The 25,173-nt window shown below is 41.3% G+C and overlaps 1 protein-coding gene across 4 annotated transcripts in view; it reads left to right on the top strand.

Annotated features, from left to right (window-relative positions):
- adamts10 (ADAM metallopeptidase with thrombospondin type 1 motif, 10) overlaps positions 1 to 25,173 on the top strand; it is a 73,555-nt gene that overhangs the window by 23,611 nt on the left and 24,771 nt on the right. For 3 of the 4 annotated variants that reach the window (XM_012881435.3, XM_012881433.3, XM_021308030.2), the window contains exons 5-16: positions 3,300 to 3,468; positions 3,708 to 3,910; positions 6,298 to 6,381; positions 9,327 to 9,475; positions 12,634 to 12,677; positions 13,090 to 13,195; positions 14,884 to 15,030; positions 15,956 to 16,097; positions 17,901 to 18,008; positions 19,612 to 19,757; positions 21,661 to 21,724; positions 22,479 to 22,581. In XM_012881435.3, the coding sequence (XP_012736889.2) occupies positions 3,300 to 3,468; positions 3,708 to 3,910; positions 6,298 to 6,381; positions 9,327 to 9,475; positions 12,634 to 12,677; positions 13,090 to 13,195; positions 14,884 to 15,030; positions 15,956 to 16,097; positions 17,901 to 18,008; positions 19,612 to 19,757; positions 21,661 to 21,724; positions 22,479 to 22,581 (1,465 nt within the window). The remainder of the gene's footprint in view (positions 1 to 3,299; positions 3,469 to 3,707; positions 3,911 to 6,297; positions 6,382 to 9,326; positions 9,476 to 12,633; positions 12,678 to 13,089; positions 13,196 to 14,883; positions 15,031 to 15,955; positions 16,098 to 17,900; positions 18,009 to 19,611; positions 19,758 to 21,660; positions 21,725 to 22,478; positions 22,582 to 25,173) is intronic. The other variant, XM_021308028.2, reaches the window with a different exon arrangement.

Below are 25,173 nucleotides of genomic sequence, written 5' to 3'. Positions count from 1 at the left end.
GATTTTACAGTGGTCTGATTCAAACACGAGGACAAAAACTCTGTATGATCCATCACAACAGAAGGGATAGGAGATGAATAAAGCAGCGTGGATTGATTTAGTACTCTGCAGAGCTCAGTGTCATCTCAACCTTTAACAGTGATTGTTGTGTCTTCACTTTTGCACATTTTAGTGGGAAGGATATATTAGGCTGCAAGTGAGCACTGTAGGTCAGCATGTGACAATGGTCAAAAGTTTGAAAGGACCCAGAGTGTGATGTCTGCTCTAAGACTTTAGCTACATTCACACTGCAGCCTGAAGTGACCCAATTACAATTTTTTTGCCCATATGCGACCTGGATCTGATCTTTTTATGACAGTCTGAACAACACGGATCGGATTTTTTCAAATGCGAACCAGGCCACTTGGATATGTGGTCCTGAATCCGATACGTATCTGATATTTTCAAATGTGACCTGTGTCTGTACAGCTGGGTCTCATATATCCGACCTGTACGTCTCCGATACTTGTCAAACGTCACTATTCTGCATCCTGCTATGCAGAAGCGGGAAGAAAGACGACACCCATAGCGGACAACAATGAGGAGAGTAGTCAATGGACGGAAACCTCCGGTTAGAAAATAAATTAATGATCGCAAAATGCACGACAGCATTATAATCCTAACCTGACAAAAGCCAGCTGTATGTCGCTCTGCCTAGCTCCACTCACATACATCTGGGACATCGCCGGTAGAAAATGATTTCTCCAACCAAATTTATGGTCTGGCCAATCAGGACGCAGGGCTGGCATTTCATAGATGTGACGTAGTGGAGACGTGACCATGACGTGAGACTGTTTTGATAGCAATGGCGGCTCGTCGAGGAAGCAAACGTTAGCATTGATGCTGCTATTTCTTCCGTGTTGTCCAATCTACCTAATATTGTTTCATTAAAAGAACATCAGAGAACGGCTCTGAAGACTTTTGTTGGTGGAAACGATGTTTTCACCCTTCTCCCGACCGGATTTGGCAAGTTTTGTTTTCCGGGGCGCGTCCGCGTCTGCAGCGGACGCACAGACGCGGACGCGCCCCGGAGCGGTTAGCGGTTAGCGCTAACCATGTTAGGAGGCCTTTAGTCCTTAACGCGGTCGGCCCGGAATCGACTCCGACCCGCGGCGCTTTGCCGCCTGTCTCCCCCCTCTTCCTGTCAGCTCACTGTCAATAAAACGTGTGCCACTAGAGCCGCAAACACATTATTATTATTATTATTTTTTTTTTTTTTTCCTGCGTCGCTATCATCAGCGTCACGGGTTAGCTTCGGTGTGAGTGGTTGAAATAGCACGTCGATAAAGATGACAGACAAGTGGCTTATCCAATCATATGCAAGAATTTTTGATAAGGCCCAGCCTTCAGTAAAGGCAATTCCTATGACGGTGTCCCAGATGTATGTGATTGAAGCTAGGCGGAGCGACATACAGCTGGCTTTTGTCAGGTTATTATAATCCATGTTTATTTCCGCAAACACTGAGGACGTTAGCTACGTGTGACGTCACCGCGTCCTCGAGTGCGCATGCAGGACACTTAGGTTGAACGCGTTCAGTTCACAAAGGAGATCACATACAAGTCACATATATTTAGAAATGTAAACGGACACGCAAAAAAATCCGATTTCACAAAAAAATCGTAATTGTGCATTAAGACCTGTAGTGTGAACGTAGCCTATGTTGGCTTTAGGGCGCTTGTTTTGCTGAGGATAACGACACCAGATTTAGCGGCATCTGCAAAAAAGTATTTTGGTTTTCTTCTGGGGTTAATAAAAGACATTCCTTCTTCCTGAACATGATGCCTATACATGTATGCATATTCTCATACTGTTCATATTTGGTTATAATAGTTTGACAGATGCACATCCCACTTCAGGCATCTGGAAATTAGACCAAAAGATGAACCAGACTTATGTAGCTCCATACGCATCTTGCTGATATCCTGGCTCATTTTATCTGATTTGCCCATGATGTCAGTCAAGGAAGCAGCGTGTTTGAGGCGCTGCTTAAGGAATACTCACACATCTCGGTTTACCTCAAATGTTACAAAGTAACATTTAAAGGGGACATATTATGCTTTTTAATGCCTTTATTATCACATGTAAATAATTCAAATGTTGTCTATATAAAGTAGAACTGCAAAGCTCTGGTCTGAATTCCTCATTATTGTTATCCCACAAGGCCATTTTTTACCCCTGCTCTGAGGTTCGTCTGAGAGCAACTCATTTTGGCGCTGTCTCTTTAAATGCAAAGGAGGCATTTCACACCCCGCCCCCCTCCAAGCCGCAGAGCGTTCCTCTCCGTTTGGCCATTTTTGTAGTATGCTGGGGGACAGCGTAATGAATTGTGTGGGTTAATACATCCAACAACCAAACGTTTTCAATTATTAGCTTTAGCATCATTCAGCTTGGACTACAAGACTGCAGCAAGAAATAAAAAATGGCAGATTTGTGAAGTTGGTTAGACAGAAGTCCATGACCTTATTTAGCAGCTCTGTAGCAAATACTGTGATTTAACTGTTCAAAAATCGTAACATAGAATAGAGAAAACTGAACGGATTTAGAAATATGACCCAAACAGAATATAAAGATATCCACACATCACCTGGAGAGACTAACTTCAACTTTTCTGCTTTCTTAGAGACTCCAAGTACACGACAAAATGTATTTACGGGTTAAAAAAGTGGATTTTGCATATGTCCCCTTTAAGAGTCATCATTTGTCTGTCAGTATTCAGGCAATTAGCGGAAATAAACAATTTTGATAATTCTAAGTGACCTAAAAGAAGGAAAGTTTAGTCCAATTTAAGATCAGACAGCGACAAAAAAAGGGTTATTGCTGTTTTATACAGTCTTTGTAAATATCTGATTCAGGGTAACAGGTCCATATACAATTTTATCCTAAGAAATTAACATTTTGGGAAAATTAGGCTTATTAATGCCCCATGAGAATCACACAACTATTAAAATAACCAAATTGTATTTGGAGTGTAAGAACAAAACTAAGATGATTATACTCCAGTCATAAGACTAAAAGTTCGCTCTACATCCAATTAGTATGCAACGTACTTTTAATCAAGACACTGCACCCCGCTCATGCTTTTATATGCTCTTAAGTGTATAATTAAGAAAATATTAAATACATGCATACCAGAAGGAAGTGCAAATGTATGGAAGCGAGGTTATTTAAATAAATTGCTGGCTTGTTGTGACAATATGGCAGGTTTCGATATTATTCTGCTTTGTTTTATTTCTTTGCTCTCCTTATCTGTCTCTCACAGCAGGGGGTGATTGTTGCAGGGGGAGAGGAGTACCTCATTGAACCGCTTGTCTCACCAGATAACCAAACGAGGACAGAGAGGGGGGAGAGGACAGAGGGGCGCCCCCATGTGGTTTACAAACGCTCATCACTCCGCTATCAGTATAAAGGCCGCTCCTGCGGGGTCATTGGTGAGAAAAGGAGTTTTCTGGGGTTTCTTTTGCTAGCAGCAGCAAATTGGGACTTACAAGGCTTTGCTGAAAAAGTCTGTTGTTCATGTTTTGAGAAAGTTTTGTAAATATAAAGACGTTTTTTGTGTGTGCTTATTATTAATTAATTAATTAGGTAGATGAGCTGCAGCTTCCCTGCCTTTTGGGGTTAAATTCTATAATAGACTCTGAAAAACATGGCTGCATGTGATTTACCTCAGATGAGAAGCCGATGAAAGGCTCGTCGTGGTGGCAGCGAACCCTGAAGACGCCGCCTCACCATGTCGGCCGCGGCCAGCTGCCCCTGAAGCGCTCGGTCAGTCAGGAGCGCTACGTGGAGACGCTGGTGGTGGCTGACAAGATGATGGTGGCATACCACGGTCGCAGGGACATCGAGCAGTACATCCTGGCCGTCATGAATATTGTAAGTTTCACAACACAAAAGAGTCACTTAACTGCGGCCGCCAGGTGCTGCTGCTTAAATGACAATCAGCAGCGCGACCTGATCTATAAAAGCAGGAGTTCTGGCAGTTTTCTTTGAGCATGCAGGTCTGTGCTAACACAAACGCCAAGCTGGGAAGACATCAGCAATAATGGCTTCACACAAACAGCTGCGGCTGCGGCTGCCCATCAGGGTTATGGGTTATCTTTCCCTGACAATCTGAAGGCCGTCGTTCTGCTGAGAGAACAATTATTCAGAAGTGGAAAACATTTCAGACGGCTGCCAGTCTTCCCAGGAGTTGACTTCCCAACAACATGACGCCATAATGACCGCGTGACACACAGAGGGAAGAGTCCACGCCCTCCATCTTAAACTGTTCTACTCCATCCATCCATCCATCCATCCATCCATCCATTCATCCATCCATCCATCCTTCCATCCATCCATCCATCCATCCTTCCATCCATCCATCCATCCATCCATCCTTAGTCCTTCATCCATCCATCCATCCATTCATCCATCCATCCATCCTTCCATCCATCCATCCATCCATCCATCCATCCATCCATCCATCCATCCATCCATCCATCCATCCATCCATCTATCCTTCCAGCCTTCCATCCATCCATCCATCCATCCATCCACACAAACATCCATCCATCCATCCATCCATCCATCCATCTATCCATCCATCCATCCATCCATCCATCCATCCATCCATCCACACAAACATCCATCCATCCATCCATCCATCCATCCATCCATCCATCCATCCATCCATCCATCCATCCATCCACACAAACATTCATCCATCTGTCCATCCATCCATCAATCCATCCTTCCATCCATTTATTCATTCATTCATCCACACAAATATCCATGCATGCATGCATGCATGCATCCATTCATCCATGCATCCATCCATCCATCCATCCATCCATCCATCCATCCATCCATCCATCCATCCATCCATCCACACAAACATTCATCCATCCATCCATCCATCCATCCATCCATCCATCCATCCATCCATCCATCCATGACATCTTCTTTAGTGGGGGCCAAAACTGTGAGAGCCTTTTAGAGTCATGCAGAAAGTGACTTTTTCAACTCATTGCTGCTAAAGTTTGTTCTGCATGCCGTTGAACCAAACTTTATGTTTTGGCTTTATTCTTGCATAAAATTAATGACAATCTGGAATTGGCTGTGTGTTTTTGTAAATGTGAGGTTAGCTGTAGGTAATTTTAGAATCCAGTTTAGTATTGATTTAAAGAGGATGTACTTTCTTTCTACCATATCTACAGGTATCACAGAATTTAATTAAATGAATTAATTTCACTGTTAACCCTTTTCAGAATTGTAAAAAAGAAAAAGAAAAAAACGAAGCAAAACTAATAGATGCTTCCTCCCGGGGGAAACCAAGGCATGCTTTAGTTTGAAGTTGCCTTCCTGTATTTGTTTCAGTCTGGATTTTTTTGTGCTAAACTCTGAAACCACAAACACACACAAATGTTAGGAATGTATTTAATTAAAGGACTTTTAGGAGGAAAAAAAACAGGCAAACAGAAAAATGGAGCTAAATCAGAGAAACTCTTATTTTGTGAAGTAAAATGTGCCTGAGGGAAGGGTCCGAGAGAACTTTTGACTCCACTTAGCTGAGCTCTTGTTTATGATTATTACCACAAACCTTAATGTATTTTAATTGGATTTTAGGGGAAAGACCAATATAAAGTACAGCATAAATGTAAATGGTATTTTAAATACCTGAGTTTAACATTTTTTGCAAACATCAGGGAACAAACAGCATCGTGAAGACCAAGGAATACACCAGACATTTATGGCATTGATGCCTGTGGTAACTCTGGAGGAGCTGAGGAGATCCACAGCTCATGTGGGAGAGTCTGTTGACAGGAGAACAATCGATAATAATAATAATAATAATAATAATAATAATAATAATAATAATAATAATAATAATAATAATAATAATAATAATAATAATAGTCTTTATTGTCATTGCAACATATATTCAGTCATACACTCCTCAAATGTCGGTCTCTAAATGTGCAAAGCTGTGAGACGGACCTGAAAAGACAAAAGGAGGTTCTAGAGAATGCAGAATTCAAATGCCCGGCACTTTTCGGATTTTAATTTCTATAACATTTTTGAGAATCATCAAAATATGAAAACGTTTGACGCCAATTAATGCATCTATTTACTCTGAGGGGGTTTCTTTTCTTTTTGTATATATAGTGGAATATCTTGTTTTTATTTCCTGTTCCAGCATTGTCTGGTCTGAGCTGTGCGGAGGTCTGCCCGTGTGTCGGCCGTTTTTAAGACTGGTCTTTTCTTGTTTCCCTGGAGGTCAGGTTGCCAAACTGTTCCATGATTCTAGCCTGGGGAATGCAGTCAACATCGTGGTGACACGGCTCATCCTGCTCATGGAAGACCAGGTTGGTTAACAGCTGTACGTCTCTATCTCTCTCTGTGGTTGTTCCCATAAATCTCTGACCTTGTACTCATACTTGCTGCTGAGTGAGAACCAGTTTTTCTAAATATTTTACCAGCAACGTGATGAATTTTTTTGAAAGTGAAGATATTTTCTTGGTCCTTACTTTTTTTGGGCTAGGGATCAGGTTTAGGTCTAAGGTGTTGATTAGGTATGTACTGGTAAAGGTCAGGGTTGGGGTTTGGGTTAAGTCATAGAAAGGGGGAAAGTGAATGGGAGTCAATGCAAGATGTGTGTGTGTGTGTGCTTGTACTTACATCTGAGTGAGAAGATTTTCTGCACAATTTGCCAGTAAAGTGAGGACTTGGATGTAAAGCGGGAATCCTTTTTTTCTCCTCCTCACTTTTTTCTGTGCTAGGAGTTATTTGGTGTCAATTAGGTGTCATTTAGGTTTAGGTTAGGGTTAATATACAGTATATACCCACCTGAAGGAGCGTCGTAATCTCCAGGTGATTGGGATTTTTTTCTTGTGTGTGTGTTTTCAGTATTTCCTTGTTGTTTATAAATTTTCTGACAGGTCTTGCAATATTCTGTTAATTTCTTAGCTCTTTTTGTGTTCTTATCTTTGTGCATTTGGATTTTATTCTTCTTAGATTCTTCCAAACTTCCAAAAAATTGTAAAGGTGCGGAAAGCCTAAGTTCCTTTAAATCAAGATTAAAAACACATTTGTTTAGGATTGCCTTCAACTGTTCTAGTTAACTGAATCACCACGTTTTTGTTCGTTTTTTCTATCTACATTTTATTCCTACTTGCTTTTATTCTGTTTTATTTTGCTATATTTTAATCATGTAAAGCACTTTGCATTGTCCTTGTACTGAATTGTGCTATATAAATAAATTTGCCTTGCCTTAGATCTCTAGTTATCTTTTCCCCTTTCTAATATTAGATATAAAAATTATTCTGTAGCTTAATTAGCCTGGGGGTGATACACAACAGGACTGACAGGCAGACAGAGTCGATAGTTTTAGCCAAAATCATGGTTAGAAAACAGTTCAGGTCAATGTCCAGAAAAACAGAAAGCCAATAAGGTGTCTGACGTGTTCAAGACGAGACAATGAATATCAGAAACTTGAACTTGATCAAAACACAGACAAGGCAGCCAAGGGAGTCTGGACATTAACTCACAACTAGGGTTTCAAAAATCTGGTACCAACTATAAAAGGCAGGAGAACAGGTGAATGGAGTGAGCCTGATTGTGCAGCAAGAAGAACGCAGGTGCAGCCGATGTTGTTGATTGCTGAAGGGAAGTGAGAGAATGTAGCAGTCAGCTGGGCTAGAACATGACACACAGGGATATACTTCAAGCTTTTATTTCATCTAATTATCAGGATTATGATTTACAGATAATGAAAAAAACTTCAAAAATGGGCTTCTCAGAAAGTTTGAATGATAAATGACAACAACTATACAGAAATATTATATCATGTCCCACAGAATCATGGGAAGTCTTGACAGTTTGCAGAGGACTGAATCCAACCTTGTATATTTAACATGACTCATTTTTAACATTTCATCTTTTAAAACATTTTTAAGAAAGACCTGGATGAATTAAACATCTATATCCCATTATATTAATAATTTTCACTCTGTCATTCAATTTTAACTATGTACACATTCCAGACCTAAATCCAATTAAAAATCTGTAGTAAGACCTGAAAGTTGCTCTTTACAGTTGTCATCCATTCATTCTGATGAAGCTTTTTTGCAAATAGTGGACCACAGTTTAAATATCTAGATGTGTAAAGCTGGAGGATATAAATCCAGGGAGTCCTGCAACTGTATTTGCAACAAAGTGCTTGACTCAGAAGGGCTGAATACAAATACACACCACATGTTTTAGATTTTCATTAGTGAAACAATGAAGAAAACCCGTTTGACCTTCCTTTTTCACTACTAACTAAAGTGAAATATGTTGAGGTTAACATTCTGATAATGTAAAGAAACAGTGTATCCATGGTTTTGCAAGGCACTGTATTGGTAGAATATTAGTTTTAGTGTTGATTGTAAACTAAGAGTGTTACAGAGGGAAGCATGTCGACGACGTTTCCTCCTGCTGAGGTCAGCATGCAGCTTCACAAGAAGCGCCATGACTGAATCAGCCTCACCGAGCTGCGCACAGGGCTGCAGACTCTTGTATGATGTAAGCCAGAGACCGGAGGCCAGAGTCCCCACCTGACCACAGGGCAGGAGTTCAGCTCATAAAAAGTCCACGACCTTACCAGCACAGCCTGGGAGATGACTGAACCACCTGCCTGCCTTGTAAATGACTGTATTAGCCTGCCATTAACAGCATGTGGTGAGACTCCACGGCCCGTTCCATCGGGAATTACTTGCACGGCTTTGAGGTTTTCCTCCTCAGCCGTCTTGTTAAGGAACATTTATGATTCATCCCGCCTCAAAATAAGCTCCGGAGCTTCCCGCCCGGATGTGTTTGTTATCTTAACGAGCGAAACTGTAAATGTTAGTCTCATTAGCGGTGTCCTGCATTAGTCTTGCCGTAAGTAACTCCGCTGAGGGGGACCGGTTTCTGCGAGCGGTTTCCAGGTCCAAGAAGAAAGTCAAAGCTGTGCCTGGAAAGCAAAGCGATGCCATGAGCGGGCCCAGAGATGAGGGACTGCGGGATGAGACAATTACCAGTTATGTCACCGCATGCATTCCTGGGTTACGAGTTCTCGCCAGCTGTGGCCAGTAGAGCACTACCTCAGCTCCCACATAATGTGGTGGATCTACACAGTTTTAACAGATAGGAAAGACTAACATAGTGTGAGGGGAAAAATTAGCCTCAGAGCAGAGCAACTTTTTTTTTGCGTTTAAAGAAACAAATGCCTAACTTTATTTTTCCAGACATGCCTCTGAGTTTGCATTTCCTTTGCTTTCTTCTCCTCCAGCCAACGCTGGAGGTCAACCATCACGCAGGGAAGTCTTTAGACAGTTTCTGTAAGTGGCAGAAAACCATCCAGCACCGCAGCAGCAGCTACGGGAACGCCATCCCGGACAACGGCATTGCTCACCACGACACCGCCGTGCTCATCACCAGGTAAGGCAAGATAGACAACCTGAGAAAATATATACAAAAGGGCAGTTCTCAAATTAGGATTTCATTTAAGAGCTATCCAAACCATGAGAAAATGTAAAACAGAATTGTGCCCCATTGTTAACTCATGAATTAACAGTAACTAACCGCATTTCTTTGGTTCATTATCCTCAGCCACATCCTGGCCTTATGCCCACATCCAATAAATCCCTTAAATAGAACTTATCCGACAACATGACGATATAAAAAAGCACCACATCAGGGAAGGAATTCAACAACACAGTAGGAACAAAGTGACGGATGTCAGTCTGGGTCATTCTAAGGCTTTGGGATGCCAATTAGCCACAGTAATAGCCATAATCTATAAATGGAGAAAACATGGAACAGTGGCAGAGCTTCCCAGGAGTGGCAAAACATGCTAGAATTACTCCAAGAGCCTTTTCAACGGCTCATCCAGGAGGTCCCAAACTGAGGCAATCCCCACTTGCCTCACTTCAGGTCTGTGTTCAGATTAAAGAGACAGGGCAAAATGGTTAGCAGCCCAAAAGCACTGCCGATCAAGCAAAACCCAAAGGCCTTCTCACATTTTCCCAGAAAACTCTGCAGGAACCCCAAGACTTTTGGGAAAATATTCTGTGAACTGGTCAGACGTAAGTGGAGCATTCTTGAAAGTGTGTGTTTTTTTAATTCAATTCAATTAAACTTTATTTATATAGCGCCAATTCACAACACATGTCATCTTAAGGTACTTTACAAAGTCAAATTCAATCAAATCATCCAGACAAACTGGTCAAAAAAGTTTTCTATCTAAGGAAACCCAGCAAATGGCATCAAGTCTCTCCAAGCAGCATTCACTCCTGAAAGAGTGTAAAGCCACAGTGGACAGTCATCTGCATTGTTGATGGCTTTGCAGCAATCCCTCATACTGAGCATGCATGAAGCGACAGTGGAGAGGAAAACTCCCCTTTAACAGGGAGGAGACCCTCCAGCAGAACCAGGCTCAGTGTGAACGCTCATCTGCCTCGACCGACTGGGGGTTAGAGAAGACAGAGCAGAGACACAAAAAGCACAAAAGCACACATTGATCCAAAGATTCTTTATTTTTTTTATTGTCACTGTTACCGAGGTAAAATTTCCTTTTTCCTGAAATTTCTGGTGCGGCTTACACATAATGAAGGCAAATATACAAACAAATAGGCAATGAATAAAGGTTACAGTGTTTTGTTTTTTCCTTTCTATGTTAATGTAAGTAATAGCCCGTCTGGATGGTGTCACAGCTAACAGAACACCAGACCAGGTGTACCTACTATGAAGATTAAAAAAAGTCAGAGAGAACAAGAAGTTAAAAGTTGAAATAACAACAAACAATGCAAATTGGGGAACAGTAGGAGAACTCAGCAGAGTAAGAAAAATAGACCCTGATGTCCTCCAGCAGCCTAAACCTATAGCAGCATAACTACAGAGATAGCTCAGGGTAAGCTAAGCCACTCTAACTTTATCAAAAAGGAAAGTTTTAAGTCTAGTCTTAAAAGTAGACAGGGTGTCTGGCCTGTCTACTTTTTATATCATATCTGGTGTTCACTATTTCAGAGAAAAAAACAAAACAAGCCCATAATAAAAAATGACGGTGGTGGTGTGATGGTTTGTGACTTTAGGCTCAAGCAACCTTGGGTTATGCAGCAGGACAATGATCCGGAAGATGCCTCTCAATATCTCGAAAAACACTTTGGAGTGGCCTAGTTACAGGTTTTGAGATGAATTTGTATTAATTGCTGTGGCCTGACCTTAAACAGGCTCAAAACTCTCTAATAGAAACAAGAAAAGTGAAATAAAAGTAAGAGACTCATTGTCAAGTATCACAGAAGCTTGCTGGCAGCTTCAGCTGCCAAGGGTGGCACGACCAGTGCAATTACTATTTCACATAGAGCCAGGTTGGCACTGTAAAGCCTTTCACAAACAGGAGGCGATTAAGATAAACTGCCTTTCAAACAGCATTGCATGTGTGTTTATACTGAGGGTTTAAAACTGCATTCCTCCAGACCAAATTCATACATTTCCAGCCTCTCTAATTGTGGTTTGTGACTGACCCAAATTCGACAGAGTTTAGCGGGCTTTACCAAGTCCTGTCCTATGATATAATAGATGTTACCTCCATACACAGGGGAAGGTTTGGAGGATCCTGGAGACTGACTGAGATTTGATCAGATAAACCCACTGAAACCATGAGGCAGCCAAAAATAGCCCAAACAATGCACAATTTGTCAGTTTCTGTAAATCACAGGTGTTTTACAGGACCGCCTGAGCTACACCGATCAGAGAAATCCCTCTGCTATTGTCTGATAATACAATTGTCTCAGAAAACAGTGGAGAAATTCATATTCTGTCAAAAAATATTATTTTAAACCATCCATCATCTAATGCAAAGCAGAAATAAACTGGACTAAAAAAAAACATACCTAAGAGCCATTTCAGAGAGAGCGATTAAACCAGTATACAATATTGTATACTGGTTTAATTATAAAATTGGTGCACAAACAAAGCAGCTTCCGTTTTCCATTTCTTTACAGTTCTTATAATGTAAATTTGTCTAGTTTTCAATGAGTCGTTTCAATACATACACTTTTTATTTTTAAATAAAATTCCTGCCAAAGTGGATTGTTTGTTATTGTATCACTTTTTTATATATAGATCTCCCCCTTTTTTCTATGCAGTATTAGTATTCATGTCTTAGTGTTCGTTTTCTCTATATTTTAGGAGAGTCTGATCTGATTTATGTTGTCGTTTTCTAAAAAACAATTTTTTTGTTTAACACCATCGGATCCCTCAATTGTAAATACTTAGTTTCTCCAACAAGCTTCTTCTTTACAGTAATTGATTATTTCTGTAGTTTTACTTGTAATACATGTTTATTTATCTTTATTGGAGTGAAATATGCATGTTTCTTTACCGTAGACTACTAGTAGAACATCACATTACATCATCAGTTGTCAAAAATGTTGTAAAATGTGCCTAAGGCAGGTATGAAAAGACTGAAACTGCAAAAGCAGGAAGTGTGTAATAGTTTGCACCGTCAGCATGTCTCTAAGAGTATTTTTAAATACCTCTGCTCAACCGCATCTACTTTTACGCTTTTAGATAAAATGTTCTCTCCTGCCTTGCAGGTACGACATCTGCATCCAGAAAAACAAGCCCTGTGAAACTCTAGGTAATGTTCCCTCACACAAATTGACCATCTGCGCTCGTGCATAATCCTCTCTGACATGAAGCACAGGCTGTGCCTCTTACGGCGTAAACTGAGCGGCCCAGCTGCAACCAGTAGCCAACCTCACACCCTTAAGGGATGCTAAGTTTCACTCATAAATTGAAACCTACATCGGTCCCTCAAGTACTTTTCATGCAGTTCAAATGGGAAAAGACACATGTGATTTATGACTGTAATTAACATGAAGATGTTTCTGGCCAAGCTTCTGCTAAAATTTATTAATAACAATTAAAACGGTGTGATATATTGAATGTAGTCTGCCCATTAAGCCATTACGTGGCAGTCTGAGTGACTCGGAGTCATTATGTAACTCACGCAGCATACTGTGCACTGAATACATGCACATGTTTGTCAGGTCTGGCTCCGGTGGGAGGAATGTGTGAGCCAGAGAGGAGCTGCAGCATCAATGAGGACATCGGTCTGGGAACAGCCTTCACCATCGCCCATGAGATCGGCCATACGTAAGTCACACACACAGACACGGATCTGAAAGGATTTCTCTTGCCGCGGGTGCGAAGACCTCTTTGGCGTCCTGCGAGAACGGCTGTAATCAAAGCAGCACGTCCAACTCTGCACAAGGGAACCAGCTTCTATTCACTTAACAGATGATGTACAGAAAGCGGATCAGACGCATTGTGTTTATAGAGATTTTCAAAAACGTCTTTGTCCTCAAATACCCGAGCGACATTTCAGTCTTCTCCAAAGGTTTAGAAGACGATTGGTCTCATGTGAGACACGTCCTTGGGAAACATTTCAGCTTCATCAGCTTCTTGGGGTTTAGTTTTGAGGGTAAACACAGACTCGGCAAAACAAAAGCAGCTCAGACATGGGTTACTCTCACCTCCAGAGAGCAGCTCCAGTGTTTGTCGAGGGTCGCAAATTTCTAAAGACGTCTCATCGGAGATCTTCTCTAACCCCCAGTCGGACGAGACAGATGACCGTTCACACTGAGCTTGGTTCCGCTGGAGGTTTTTCCTTCCCGTTATAATGGGGAGTTTTTCTTTCCACTGTCGCTTCATGCATGCTCAGTATGAGGGATTGCTGCAAAGCCACGGACAATGCAGACGACTCTTCCTGTGGCTCTACGCTTCTCCAGGAGTGAATGCTGCTTGTCGGGACTTTGATGCAATCAACTGGTTTCCTTATATAGGACATTTTTGACCAATCTGTATAATCTGACCCAATCTGCATAATATGATTGAACTTGACTTCGTAAAGTGCTTTGAGATGACATGTTTCATGTATTGGTGCTATATAAATAAAATTGAATTGAATTGAATTGAATTGCTTTCCCTTCCAAGTCCTGCTCAATACCTCTGCAGCGCCCCCTAACGCAGGTAGGCGCAATAGCTAGGAGGTACAGGGTGAAGCCGAGCCCCCAGAAAGGAACCACATGGACATACAAAAAAACAATCAATCACTTTCAGAAAAAAGGGGTGAAGTGAAGTGGGTACTTCTTCTTCCATCTGTCTATTGTCCCGTCTACAGATTTCCCTTTTCAGATAAAAGATTGAGCAGCCCTCCACGAGTTCTTCAAAGCTTGCGGTATTTGTTTTTATAACCCAATCCTTTCTTACAATTTCACGATGCTGTTTGTTCACTAATGTTAACGAACAAATCTGTGATCTAGAATAGCTGTGATTGCACTGAGATTGAATTACGCATCGGGGGACTCTTTTCCTAGTTAGGTTATTTTGCAAGTTAATTCATTTACTTTTTTTTTTTTAAAGATAATCAAATTAAAGGGGACGGATACTTTGCAGAACCTTTCAGATTTTTATATATAAATGAAAACATTTTGTTCCACCTTAAAGTTACGCTGTGTTTTGTGTTAGTCTGTCACTTTGCAGCCCGATGAATAAGGTTGATGGCAGTAATGTCACAAATTGTGGTATTTTTCCAAGGCAATGCTAAGTCTCCCTGATGTCCAACAGCGAACGATATCCTAATATACTTTTAAAACATCTGATCAGGCATCTTTGTGTACAGTGTCAAAGTTGCGGTCGGTAATCTTTGACCTGCCTGTTCTTTAAGTCCCTTCCAGTTATCCACAGTGACCATTTTTCCACTGTCCCCGTTGCTACCACAGGGATTATTACCCGTCCGCATGCCCTCAAAGTGTTGTCACTGTATCATCATATGTATTTAGGTTTGGGATGAACCATGACGGCATGGGGAACGCCTGTGGGCCGCGAAGCCAGGAGACCGCTAAGCTGATGGCTGACCACATCACCATGAAGACCAACCCGTTCATCTGGTCGGCCTGCAGCCGCGATTACATCACCAGTTTCCTGGAGTGAGTGAGCGAGCCGATCAAATATCTCCTTCATACAAATGAATAGCTAATTACTGGCATGTGAGAAAGAAAGAAAAATTACACGTTTATTTGATGGCTTTAGATGAACCTTTACAGCCGCCAAGTCCACTTTTTTTCAAAGCCTGGTTCACATGGCAGGATAATTTTGCCCCGATCTCCTGCGTCCGACAGGCCCCAACTATCTTAAGGTAATCTTAAGAGATATTTCTGCCGTGTGTGGTGTGTTAGGAGTGATCTGGTCCGCTCGAAAGGACGCCGGGACCGCTCCTACCTCAATTAGGGGATAGTCAACATGTCTAATTGTCTAGGCCCGATATCCTGGCGTGTGTGGTGTCTCCTGAGGACAAACCAGCAAGCAGCTTGTTGAATGTGAAGTGTTGCCAATCAGAAAGACACGACTTACCTCCATATTGTAGTGTAGCAAACGTAGAGTCTTCTTTCGCGCCGTCTCCACTCTTTTAACCAACGCCTTTTAATGTCTTTTTTTTTTTAAATTAGTCCACAAACTATCGTCACTGTTCTTCCTCGTCGTCCACGTATATTTACGCTGAACTCACGTTTGATCTTGAGAGGTTTTGCAAGATTTCCTGTCTGAATCTGACTGATCTGAGTGAAATCTGCGTGTCGTGCCCGTTTGACCGGAGGCCACACCCTGTACGATCAAACCTGCAATATCTACGATTTTTTTTATTTTTTTATTTTAGCGTTATGTGTGCGGTCTCTTTGTCTCTTGGCAGACAGTTTTAACATCTTGCTGTGTGAACCAGGCTGTGACCCGCTGTGACCCGCTCCTGCTTTTGATAAAACGTCCCATTATCAGGACCAGACCTAGAAAACGTGGGCTCTATTTTACTCAAAGGTCTTCTTTTTTTTTTTTGCCCCCCTCATGTTGGACGTTCCTCAGCTCAGGTATGGGCTCCTGTCTGAACAACGTGCCTCCGAAGCAGGAGTTTGTGTACCCCACCACAGCACCAGGTCAGACCTACGATGCAGACGAGCAATGCCGCTTCCAGTACGGCATCAGATCCCGGCAGTGTAAATATGCGGTGAGCTCTCAAATATTAATATCCTTCTATTTTTATTTTAGTTTATTTGCATATGGGTCAGTGATTCTCAACTATACGGGGGCTAGAGAGCTCAGGGGGGAAATGAAGCTTTTTTTTTTTTTTTTGCGTCTCTCTTTAGGAGCTCAGTGAATTTTAGCGTAATACTGCGTTAAGTCCAGTCATGAAATTCCTTCGCTGCTAAATATTCTATAGTTCTCCATGGTCCCTTCCTGTTCCTGTACTGTGCATCAAAGCGAGGTCGATAAAAGGCCTTCTAGTCCAACATCAGTGTGTGACCTTGCAGCTGTGCAGACTTACTTCCCGGTCGGAGCTGCTTTTGTAATGATTTATGAGGAGATGAACCCGGTATTCAGCCAGACACTAAAATAAATACTTGAAAGGATTTATTGATGAGATGATGGATGAGCCAGGCAGACAGAAAACAATCCACAACGAAGTACAGAGGAGACATCAGGTGACAGCAAAAACTGGGGCAGACTCAAAAAAACAGAGGTCAGGTAATCAGATATACAAAAATGTGGATGGCTCTTACCAATGAAACAAGTGTGAAGTTCCGGCAACAAACAGAAAACTGAGGATGGTTTAAATAGACAGGTGGACAGGTGAAACCAAGTGACTCTAATTAACTAGGAAAGGTGGAGGTAATCATTAGAAGTGAATTGACTGAAGGACTGACAGGATAAAGTGGCAGGAAACAGGACAGAACTGAACTAGACAAAATACTTAACTGAAGTAACAATACAAACTAATCCAAAAAAGAAAACAAAAGCTAAGACAGAGCAAAACACAAGCACATAATAAAAATCAGAAACTAATGCAAATGACAAAATAAACTATAGCCGTGCAGAAGCTATGAAAGAATCCAAAACAAGACCTAGACCAGAAATAAAACCTGAGGCAGAGAGTGAACTAACTGATCAAATAATAAACATAAACCAAGACAGGAACCAGAATATTAGAGCTTTTGCATGGATCACTGTGTTAATAGTTGCTGCTGAGGCTTAGTGGGTAGAGAAGTTGTTCGTACCGTTATCATTTTGGGATGGAGGTGATCAGCCTGTGGTTCTGCTGAAGTGTAACGGATACACGACAGACTGGAACGCAAAAGGAAGGAAAACTGTTCTTCTATTGAACTTTTTACTCACCTTTAATTCTGTCGCACCGCACGTCTATCGATTGACATATATCGTTATTGAATTATCACTGGACTGAACTTTGTCGTCAAACTGTATTCAGACTCTATTATCATTTTGCATAAACTCTGATTTCTGCGTCATGTGATGCTTGTCGACACTCTTAGCAACAAATATGTCCTAAATCCTTTTGCTGATCGTCGGTTCATCTTCAGCCGTTCATCAAAACGAACTCAATCGGACTTTGTTCAGCTGCTAACCCCTTGATTCATGCTGCGCCGCTCTCTCCTTCAAATCTCTCACACAACACATCTTGCAATGCTTTGACAGGATAGCGTTCTTTTTTTATTGCATGGGGAGTTTTTTTTTTTTTTTTTTTACGAGGCCGCCTTCAGAACGAATGGACATCTGGAACAGCGTGCGGCTTTATAGACTCATTATTATAGATACTATGTAGTCAGCGTATGTACACAATAAAACATTACCCATAAGTGTTGACGGCTCCAGAGGGAAAAGAGGTGAAGGCGAATGGGAGTTTCTGCCCGTTGACCATATAAATAAGAACGATAATGTTTCTCATATTCTCTATCTTGTCTGTCTCCGGTGATTCTTCAATGTTTTTTTGGTCTCACCTCTCTGACACGTGCAGGAAGTCTGCAGTGAACTTTGGTGCATGAGCAAAAGCAACCGTTGCATCACCAGCAGCATACCCGCTGCAGAGGGAACCATCTGTCAGACCAATACTATAGAGAAAGGGGTAAGCTCTGCAAATAATACACCTGTATTTAAGCATGTAAGTTTCATTTGGATGGATTGTTGCAAGAATAAATAAAAAATGAAAAACATTCATTCAAAGCTTTCATTTACAGAAGTGAGTCTTGTTAGGACACAAGGCGATGTTACGTTATACTTGTATTTGGATTTGCTAAGACAATTTAAACCAGGGTGGATCGATAATAAAATAGACATCAGTACATTTTATAAGCTATATTAGGAGAAACAAGTTTGAATATATTGCAGACTGTCTCCAAACTGCACATGGTCAAGATTATACACTACACAAGATATTGCCAAAGTACTCGCTTAGCCCTCCAAATCACTGAATTCAGGTGTTGCTAATGCTTCTGTGGCCATAGTTGTATAAAATCCAGCCCCTAGACATGTAGCGGTGTCAGTGGATGGTCACCAACTTTCTATAGAGTCACTGGCTTAAGACAGTCAAACCTTCATCCGCTTCAAATTAAATCAAGAACAGCGTGCTGAGCGCTTCGGGACCTGGTTTCCCTGGCTGGGCAGCTGCATCCAAGCCTTACATCAAAGAACTGGATGCAGTGGTGCAAAGGATGCTGCCACTGGACTTCAGAGCAGTGGAGACATGTTCTCTTGGAGTCATCATTTGACTTTTTAGCAGTCACAAGGAGAACATCCAACATACCAAGACTGTCATGCTCACAGCTCTGTGGGGACAGATTGGGGAATGACCCATTGCTCTTCCAACCTGTGGACAAGATCCATTAAGACATGTGTTTGCAAGTCTGGTCTGGAAGAACTTAGCTGCAACTCAACAGGACACCTTGGTGATGAATGCCAGCGGAGGCTGCAAGTAAAGAGCCTCTCGTCCAACATCAGAGTCTGACCTCACAAATATGCTTCTGGAGGAATCGTCTCAATTTGCATAAAAACAGTTTTAATCTTTTTTCGAACGCCTTTCCTGAATGATTACAATTATAACAGCTACAAACCTCGAATCCCATCAGATAAAGAATGGCATTTTGCTCAAGTTGATGTATTTGCACAAGGAAACAGGTGAATACTTTTGGTATAAAAATATAAATAGAGTTGCCTTTATCTTTTAATAACATGTGTTCAAGCTCCCATGATGTATTAACTTCACAAAGGAAAGGCCTGTGAGCTTCTCATTGGTAAACATGTTGACAGCAGACATTGGATCAGAGCTGCCCCAAGTCATAAGCAAACTAAGCTGCTAGATAAAGCCCCCACCCCTCCCCCCTCCCCAAGAGTGCTGTACTTTTACCAAAGAAAATAAAGAAATGTCCAATTGCAGTTCTGTTTGTTAAGAATGAGCCTACTACAATGTTTCTTCATATTAATTTCTTCAGGATTGAAAAAATATATGTAGTAATATAACCATGCCGAAGAAGATATTCTTAGTTTGTTGTCGTATATTAATGGAGCTACTTTAGTGTTTTCTGAGTTCTACTGTTTGTGTCCTTTCAAGCACAATGTCACTGCAAATGTTAAATTAAATGAACACCGCTCCATGTTTTTCTGAATGCACTCAATGATTGCCAGACTGACTGAACAAGAGAAATAACCTTGTGTTGTGTTGTAAACTGCAGTGGTGCTTCAAAAGGGTGTGTGTTGCGTATGGGACTCGCCCAGAGGGCGTGGATGGGGGCTGGGGGCTGTGGTCCACCTGGGGGGAGTGCAGCAGGACCTGTGGAGGTGGAGTCTCCTCTTCTGTCAGACACTGTGACAGCCCCAGGTACGAGTTTCCTGAATCCTGTTGTGATGTTATTGACAAAAAGTCGGGACAAGGAGTCAGCAAGCAGGCCGATGGTCACCAAATCAAATATTTAGAGGTTTTTTGACTGAAACCTGAAATGATGTACGCACTGTGGAAGACGATGTCAGTGATCTGCAGGAGGGTTGATCAGGAAGAGGAAATAAACTAAACCACAAGAACATTATCCTGACCAGCCAGACTGACAAGCCTAGACTCTCCAGTTTAAACTTCCCACAGCAATCACAGCACAGGAGGCTGGGAGTTTACGACGTATCGCCTTTGGAATCGGACTCTACCTGCTGCCTTCCTGACGGATGTGTGGTGTTTGTGGCGTAAGTCAGTCTGGCTGGCCAGGCTACACAGACAAGGGAAATCAGTTTCAAATAGGGAAACAGAAAATAAAGAACACACATAGAAAAGCCAAACATTCATGACAGAAAACAAGGTTCAGAAAAGAAGAATCTAATAATTAAAGGTCAGGGAAATTAATGAATAACCAACAAAAGTGAGCAGAGCGCCTATTAATCCTTTGGTCAATCCTCTCTGTCCATCCATCCATCCATCCATCCATCCATCTTCAGTCAGTCATCCATCCATCCATCCATCCATCCATCCATCCATCCATCCATCCACACAAACATCCATCCATCCATCCATCTTCAGTCAGTTATCCATCCATCCATCCATCCATCCATCCATCCATCCATCCATCCATCCTCCTTAGCATTTCATCCATACATACATCCATCCTTAGTCCTTCATCCATCTATCTATCCATCCTAGGTCAGTCATCCATCCATCCATCCATCCATCCATCCATCATCCTTAGCATTTCATCCATCCATCCATCCATCCATCCATCCATCCATCCATCCATCCTCCTTAGCATTTCATCCATCCATCCATCCATCCATCCATCCATCCATCCATCCATCCATCCATCCATCCATCCATGTCCAGAAAACTTTAACTGATGTTTAAAAGTATCATATTTAAATGCCAGAACCAGCTCAGCTAACAGCTTTTGATTCACAACCACGGTGGCAAGACTTTAAGCTCTGTCTAGAAAATGGAGCTCTTTAACTCGAAGGCTTGAGCGTGCAATTTTTTATTTTTTATTTTTTTTACAAGGAAGCTCATTTCAGCTGCTCGTATCCTCAGATCTTGTTCTTTTAGTCATGAGCGACATCTCATGATCATAGGTGAATGTGAAAATGTAGACGACCCAGTAGGTTGAGAGCTTTACTGTCTAACTTGAGTTCCTTCTAAAAAGCAGTCCTAAGATACTGAGATAATTAGACCCCTTGTCAGAGAGAGACCATCTGTTCTAGGCTGAGAAGTCTGAAATCTGACCCTCAGTCTGAGTGGTGATTATCAAGCTTTGTTATTTTTTTTGTCCCTCAGTCGAGCTGTAAAGGGGACACGAGGGCTATTATTTAAATGAAAAACCTTTCTGCTTGCATCCACAGAGTTCAAATCATTGCAGAACGTCTCATTTTTGAGTCACCGTCAGCTCATCTTGAAATTATTAAAGGGGGATTGGGCTGACTCAAATCTGAGGCCAACGATTTTCTCCTGTTTCATTGCAGACTATTGTTTTCCACATTTGCTTTGGTTTTGCTTTGCCAAAACATAACGAAAATGCAGCCATTTGCAAACCCAACAAATGTAGTTTTAAACGTAAAAAAAAAATATTGTCTTGTTGAGATATTAATGTAGCTAAAATAAAGTCTAATCAGTGTATCTGAAAAGACAAAGACGGAGTAATGAAAACACTGAGCTCTGACGTCTGCTTGGTGATGTAATGGAGGCTAGGATTGATATTTTCAAACTCGACTCATATGTGGTCGACTGATCCAGCTGTCTACGTATCTGACTGTAGGCCAACCATCGGTGGAAAATACTGTCTGGGAGAAAGAAAACGCTTCAGGTCCTGTAATATTGATGTAAGTTTTGCTCAATCTTCACAATTTCTATCAATTATAGCATATGCATTCAGTTATAGTACAAATATTGTGCATAGTCATTGAATAATTCTTTACTTGCATGTGTTGTTTGAGTGCAGCCAGGCAAGACAAGTTTATTTTGTAGCATGCTTTACATGATGTGAACATAAGAAAACACATTGAGGACATTTCAGAGGCATAAAAACGGGAAGTGAGAGAAAAGTCTGAAAGTTGATCATTTTTATTTTTATCAAATGATGTGGCGTCCTTCTCACACATTACCCATTTCATGTCAGCATGAACATTCAGCATGAATTTTGTTTCCCCAATTGGCTTCTAATTGTTTTTATAAGGTTCTTTTTTTTGAGCAGTGAAGTTTATATAGAGCAGTAAAAAGCAATAAAAAAAAAAACTTAAAGGAACTCAGGCTTTCAGCATTTTTGCAGTTTTCTGAGAGTTTGCTCCAGAGTAGAGAAGCATAAAAACTGAATGCTGCTTCTCCATGTTTGGTGCTGATTCTGGGATTACCCAGAAGACCTGAGTGGTCTGGGAGGTTGATACGACGACAACAACGCTTTAATGTGTTTTGGTGCAACCCAAGTCAGTGATTTATAAGCTAACAGAAGTATTTTAAACTCTTTTCTCTGAGCTACAGGGAGCCAGTGTGATTACGGACTTCTGGGAATGTGGAATAAAACATAAAGGTAAAATCCACATGTATTTAAAGGAATTTGTCCGTTTATCCCCCATACAGGAGTGTCCTGCAGGCTCCAGGGACTTCAGAGAGATCCAGTGCTCTGACTTTGATAGCACTCCTTTCAGGGGAAAATTTTATACCTGGAAACCATACAGAGGAGGTGAGTGTGTTTTTCTTTTCTGTGTTGAAGCTCAGTATGAATTTCTATATGTTCAATGTGGCTGCTCTTGTCCTCTTTCTATACATCGCAGTTGCTTTGGTATACTATGTGCTTTGCCATAACGATTACACTTTAAGGACATTCCCTTCAGCGTGTTCGCCATAGTTGGGCAAATGTTTTGTTCTGGATTTGTGCTTATGTTTCATGCCTGCTCTAGAAACCATTTTATCTTTGTTTAAACTGCATGTCTGGTTGTGTGTAGACACCAGTGTTGTAGTACTCGAGTCCAAGACTCGAACTCGAGTCCGAGTCATTAGCTAAATTTAGAGACTCGTGACTTGACTTGGACTTGAGCACTGATGACTCGAACTTGGACTCGGACTCCTACATTCAGATCATTCTGACTCGGAAATTGAGAAAAAGACTTGACTTTTTTTTATATCAGTAGGCTATAATTTTAATATGTCATTAGAATATTATTTGGTGTATGATTTTAATATCTAAATTATTAGTGCAATGTGGTGGAGTGTGGATTTTTTTTTATTTAAAAACATGCAGGCTATGCTTACTTTAGTGCGGAACTTGGACTCGACTTGATCAATAGTGACTCGACTCGGATTTTTTTTTAATGACTTGGACTTGACTCGGACTTGAACACTGGAGACTCGAACCTGGACTTGGACTCGAGGCATAGTGACTTGACTACAACACTGGTAGACACTGAACTAATAGGAAAGCTAGAGGGGTCTTCCCATTAGTTGGTAAATCTCTGTAAAAGGCCTAAAGATAAAGTCACCTTTTATCACAGATGCAGAATATGACACTGACATTTTCAGAAAAAAATAATTTTTAACTTGACTGGAGAAAGATTTATGTTAAGAAATGCTGTATTTATTTATGACTTTATAGGTTCTTATTCAACTGACCATGATCTGGAATATAAAAAGATGCCATTCATGTCAGAAAAACCAGAGCATGGACCCCGAAACTCAAGTCACACTTAGAGTTGTAGGTTTGCAGGGGCAAGAACAGGTTTGCTCACTGCAGAGGCTGCAGGTAGAATGGCAGAGGCTTGATCAGTCCAGGGGACAGAGGAGGGTCATGCACGGGTAGAGGAGACAAATCCAAGGCCAAGGCTTGTAGTTCATGGCACAGATTCAAGGTCCAGAGGTAAGAAGTCTGGTAGAAGTCCAACAAGGGCAAGACAGGGAAATACAAGAGACAGAACATGTTCGTAACATGAAGATTGGGCATTAAAGAACCACTGGACGTCTATTAGCAAAGGCTTTTTACATTATCTGGAACAGAACCAGTGTCTATATAGTGCTGAAGTAGTCCAGAAAGCAGATGCCATGCAATGAAGCCCATTGCAGCAGAGAAGATCGCAGGTGAGACGAGTGACAGGGTGCAGGCAGCAGACGGGCACAAATCATGATGATTAATGGCAATAATGTCATTTTCTAAGCTTGTTTTACAAAGCCAGTATGTTCAGCTGTTAAAAAAAATGTTTTGTCTCAAACTGATTTATTATATTTTTATATTTAAGTGAAAAGAAATGACTGAGAATCATCCCAGAGGACTGATTTCAGATTTTTTTTTGCCAGCGAACGCAAGTCATTACTCATAGTTTGGTCTGATTGTTTATACTTTACGAGGATCAGAGACTTTTGAGACGATTCAACTTCCTGGTTAGGGTCGGCACTAATGTAGTAATTGGATTTAGGCTTCATTACACAATGACGGTCAGCGCACATTGTGCTTTCATTTGAATTGGGTTCATTTATTATTTATTTTGAGATTTTTATTTGTTAATTTTGCACTTTATAAATAAACTGCAGGCTGCACTGCTTGTGGAGTGAAGGAAGCTGCAGACTGTCCCTCTTGTCTGGTGTGCAGATGCTGGCTGCAGAGAGCAATTCGCATCCCAGAGTCCGCTGCAGGAATTTCTCATTTCTGCCGAACGTCGAATGCTGAAAACTGGACATGAAAGATGAATAGTTTGAACGACATGTCCGCTTTCATTTCGGGCACTGCAAGAACATAATTACTTGCAGAGATACTCTGCAGAACAAGTCCAACACCAGGCAACAAGTGGCCTTTTCATCAAGTCAGCTGATTTTTCCAAGAAAGATTCCTTGCAGCTGTTAAAATGGGAAAAGTGCCAAATTCTCGTCCTTGTTTAAGTCAAGTAACAGATCTCAATCTCTTCCAGTTGAGCTTTTCTTCTTTTTACGTGGAGAAATCTTCCCTTTTTCTCCTTCCTCTATTACCTGTTCTTTACTTCTCTAAATTCATTGAGTTTAGCATCATGCAGTGTCTTATTATTATAGCTGCCCTGACGTGGAAAATCGAAACAGACTGTCTCTGTCAGCTCAGACAGCCAAGGACAGCTCATTTTTATAAAAAAAAAAAGCTCTTGCTTAAACATTTTTTTTTTTCTTCAAACAAGCTGCTCTGTGTCAATGTTTTCGGTCCAGCAGCCTTCAGATTAAACCTTCCCACTCCAGACAGCACACCTGAAAGCTACCGTCACCCTGCCAAAACCCGGCGCAATGGGAGTTGTAGTTTTCCAAAGTCTGACGAATTTATTTG

This window comes from Fundulus heteroclitus, chromosome 9 (genome assembly GCF_011125445.2).
Source record: "Fundulus heteroclitus isolate FHET01 chromosome 9, MU-UCD_Fhet_4.1, whole genome shotgun sequence".
NCBI lineage: Eukaryota > Metazoa > Chordata > Actinopteri > Cyprinodontiformes > Fundulidae > Fundulus > Fundulus heteroclitus.
Note: the sequence above shows the minus strand (reverse complement) of the source record. Positions and strands in the feature narration are given on the sequence as shown.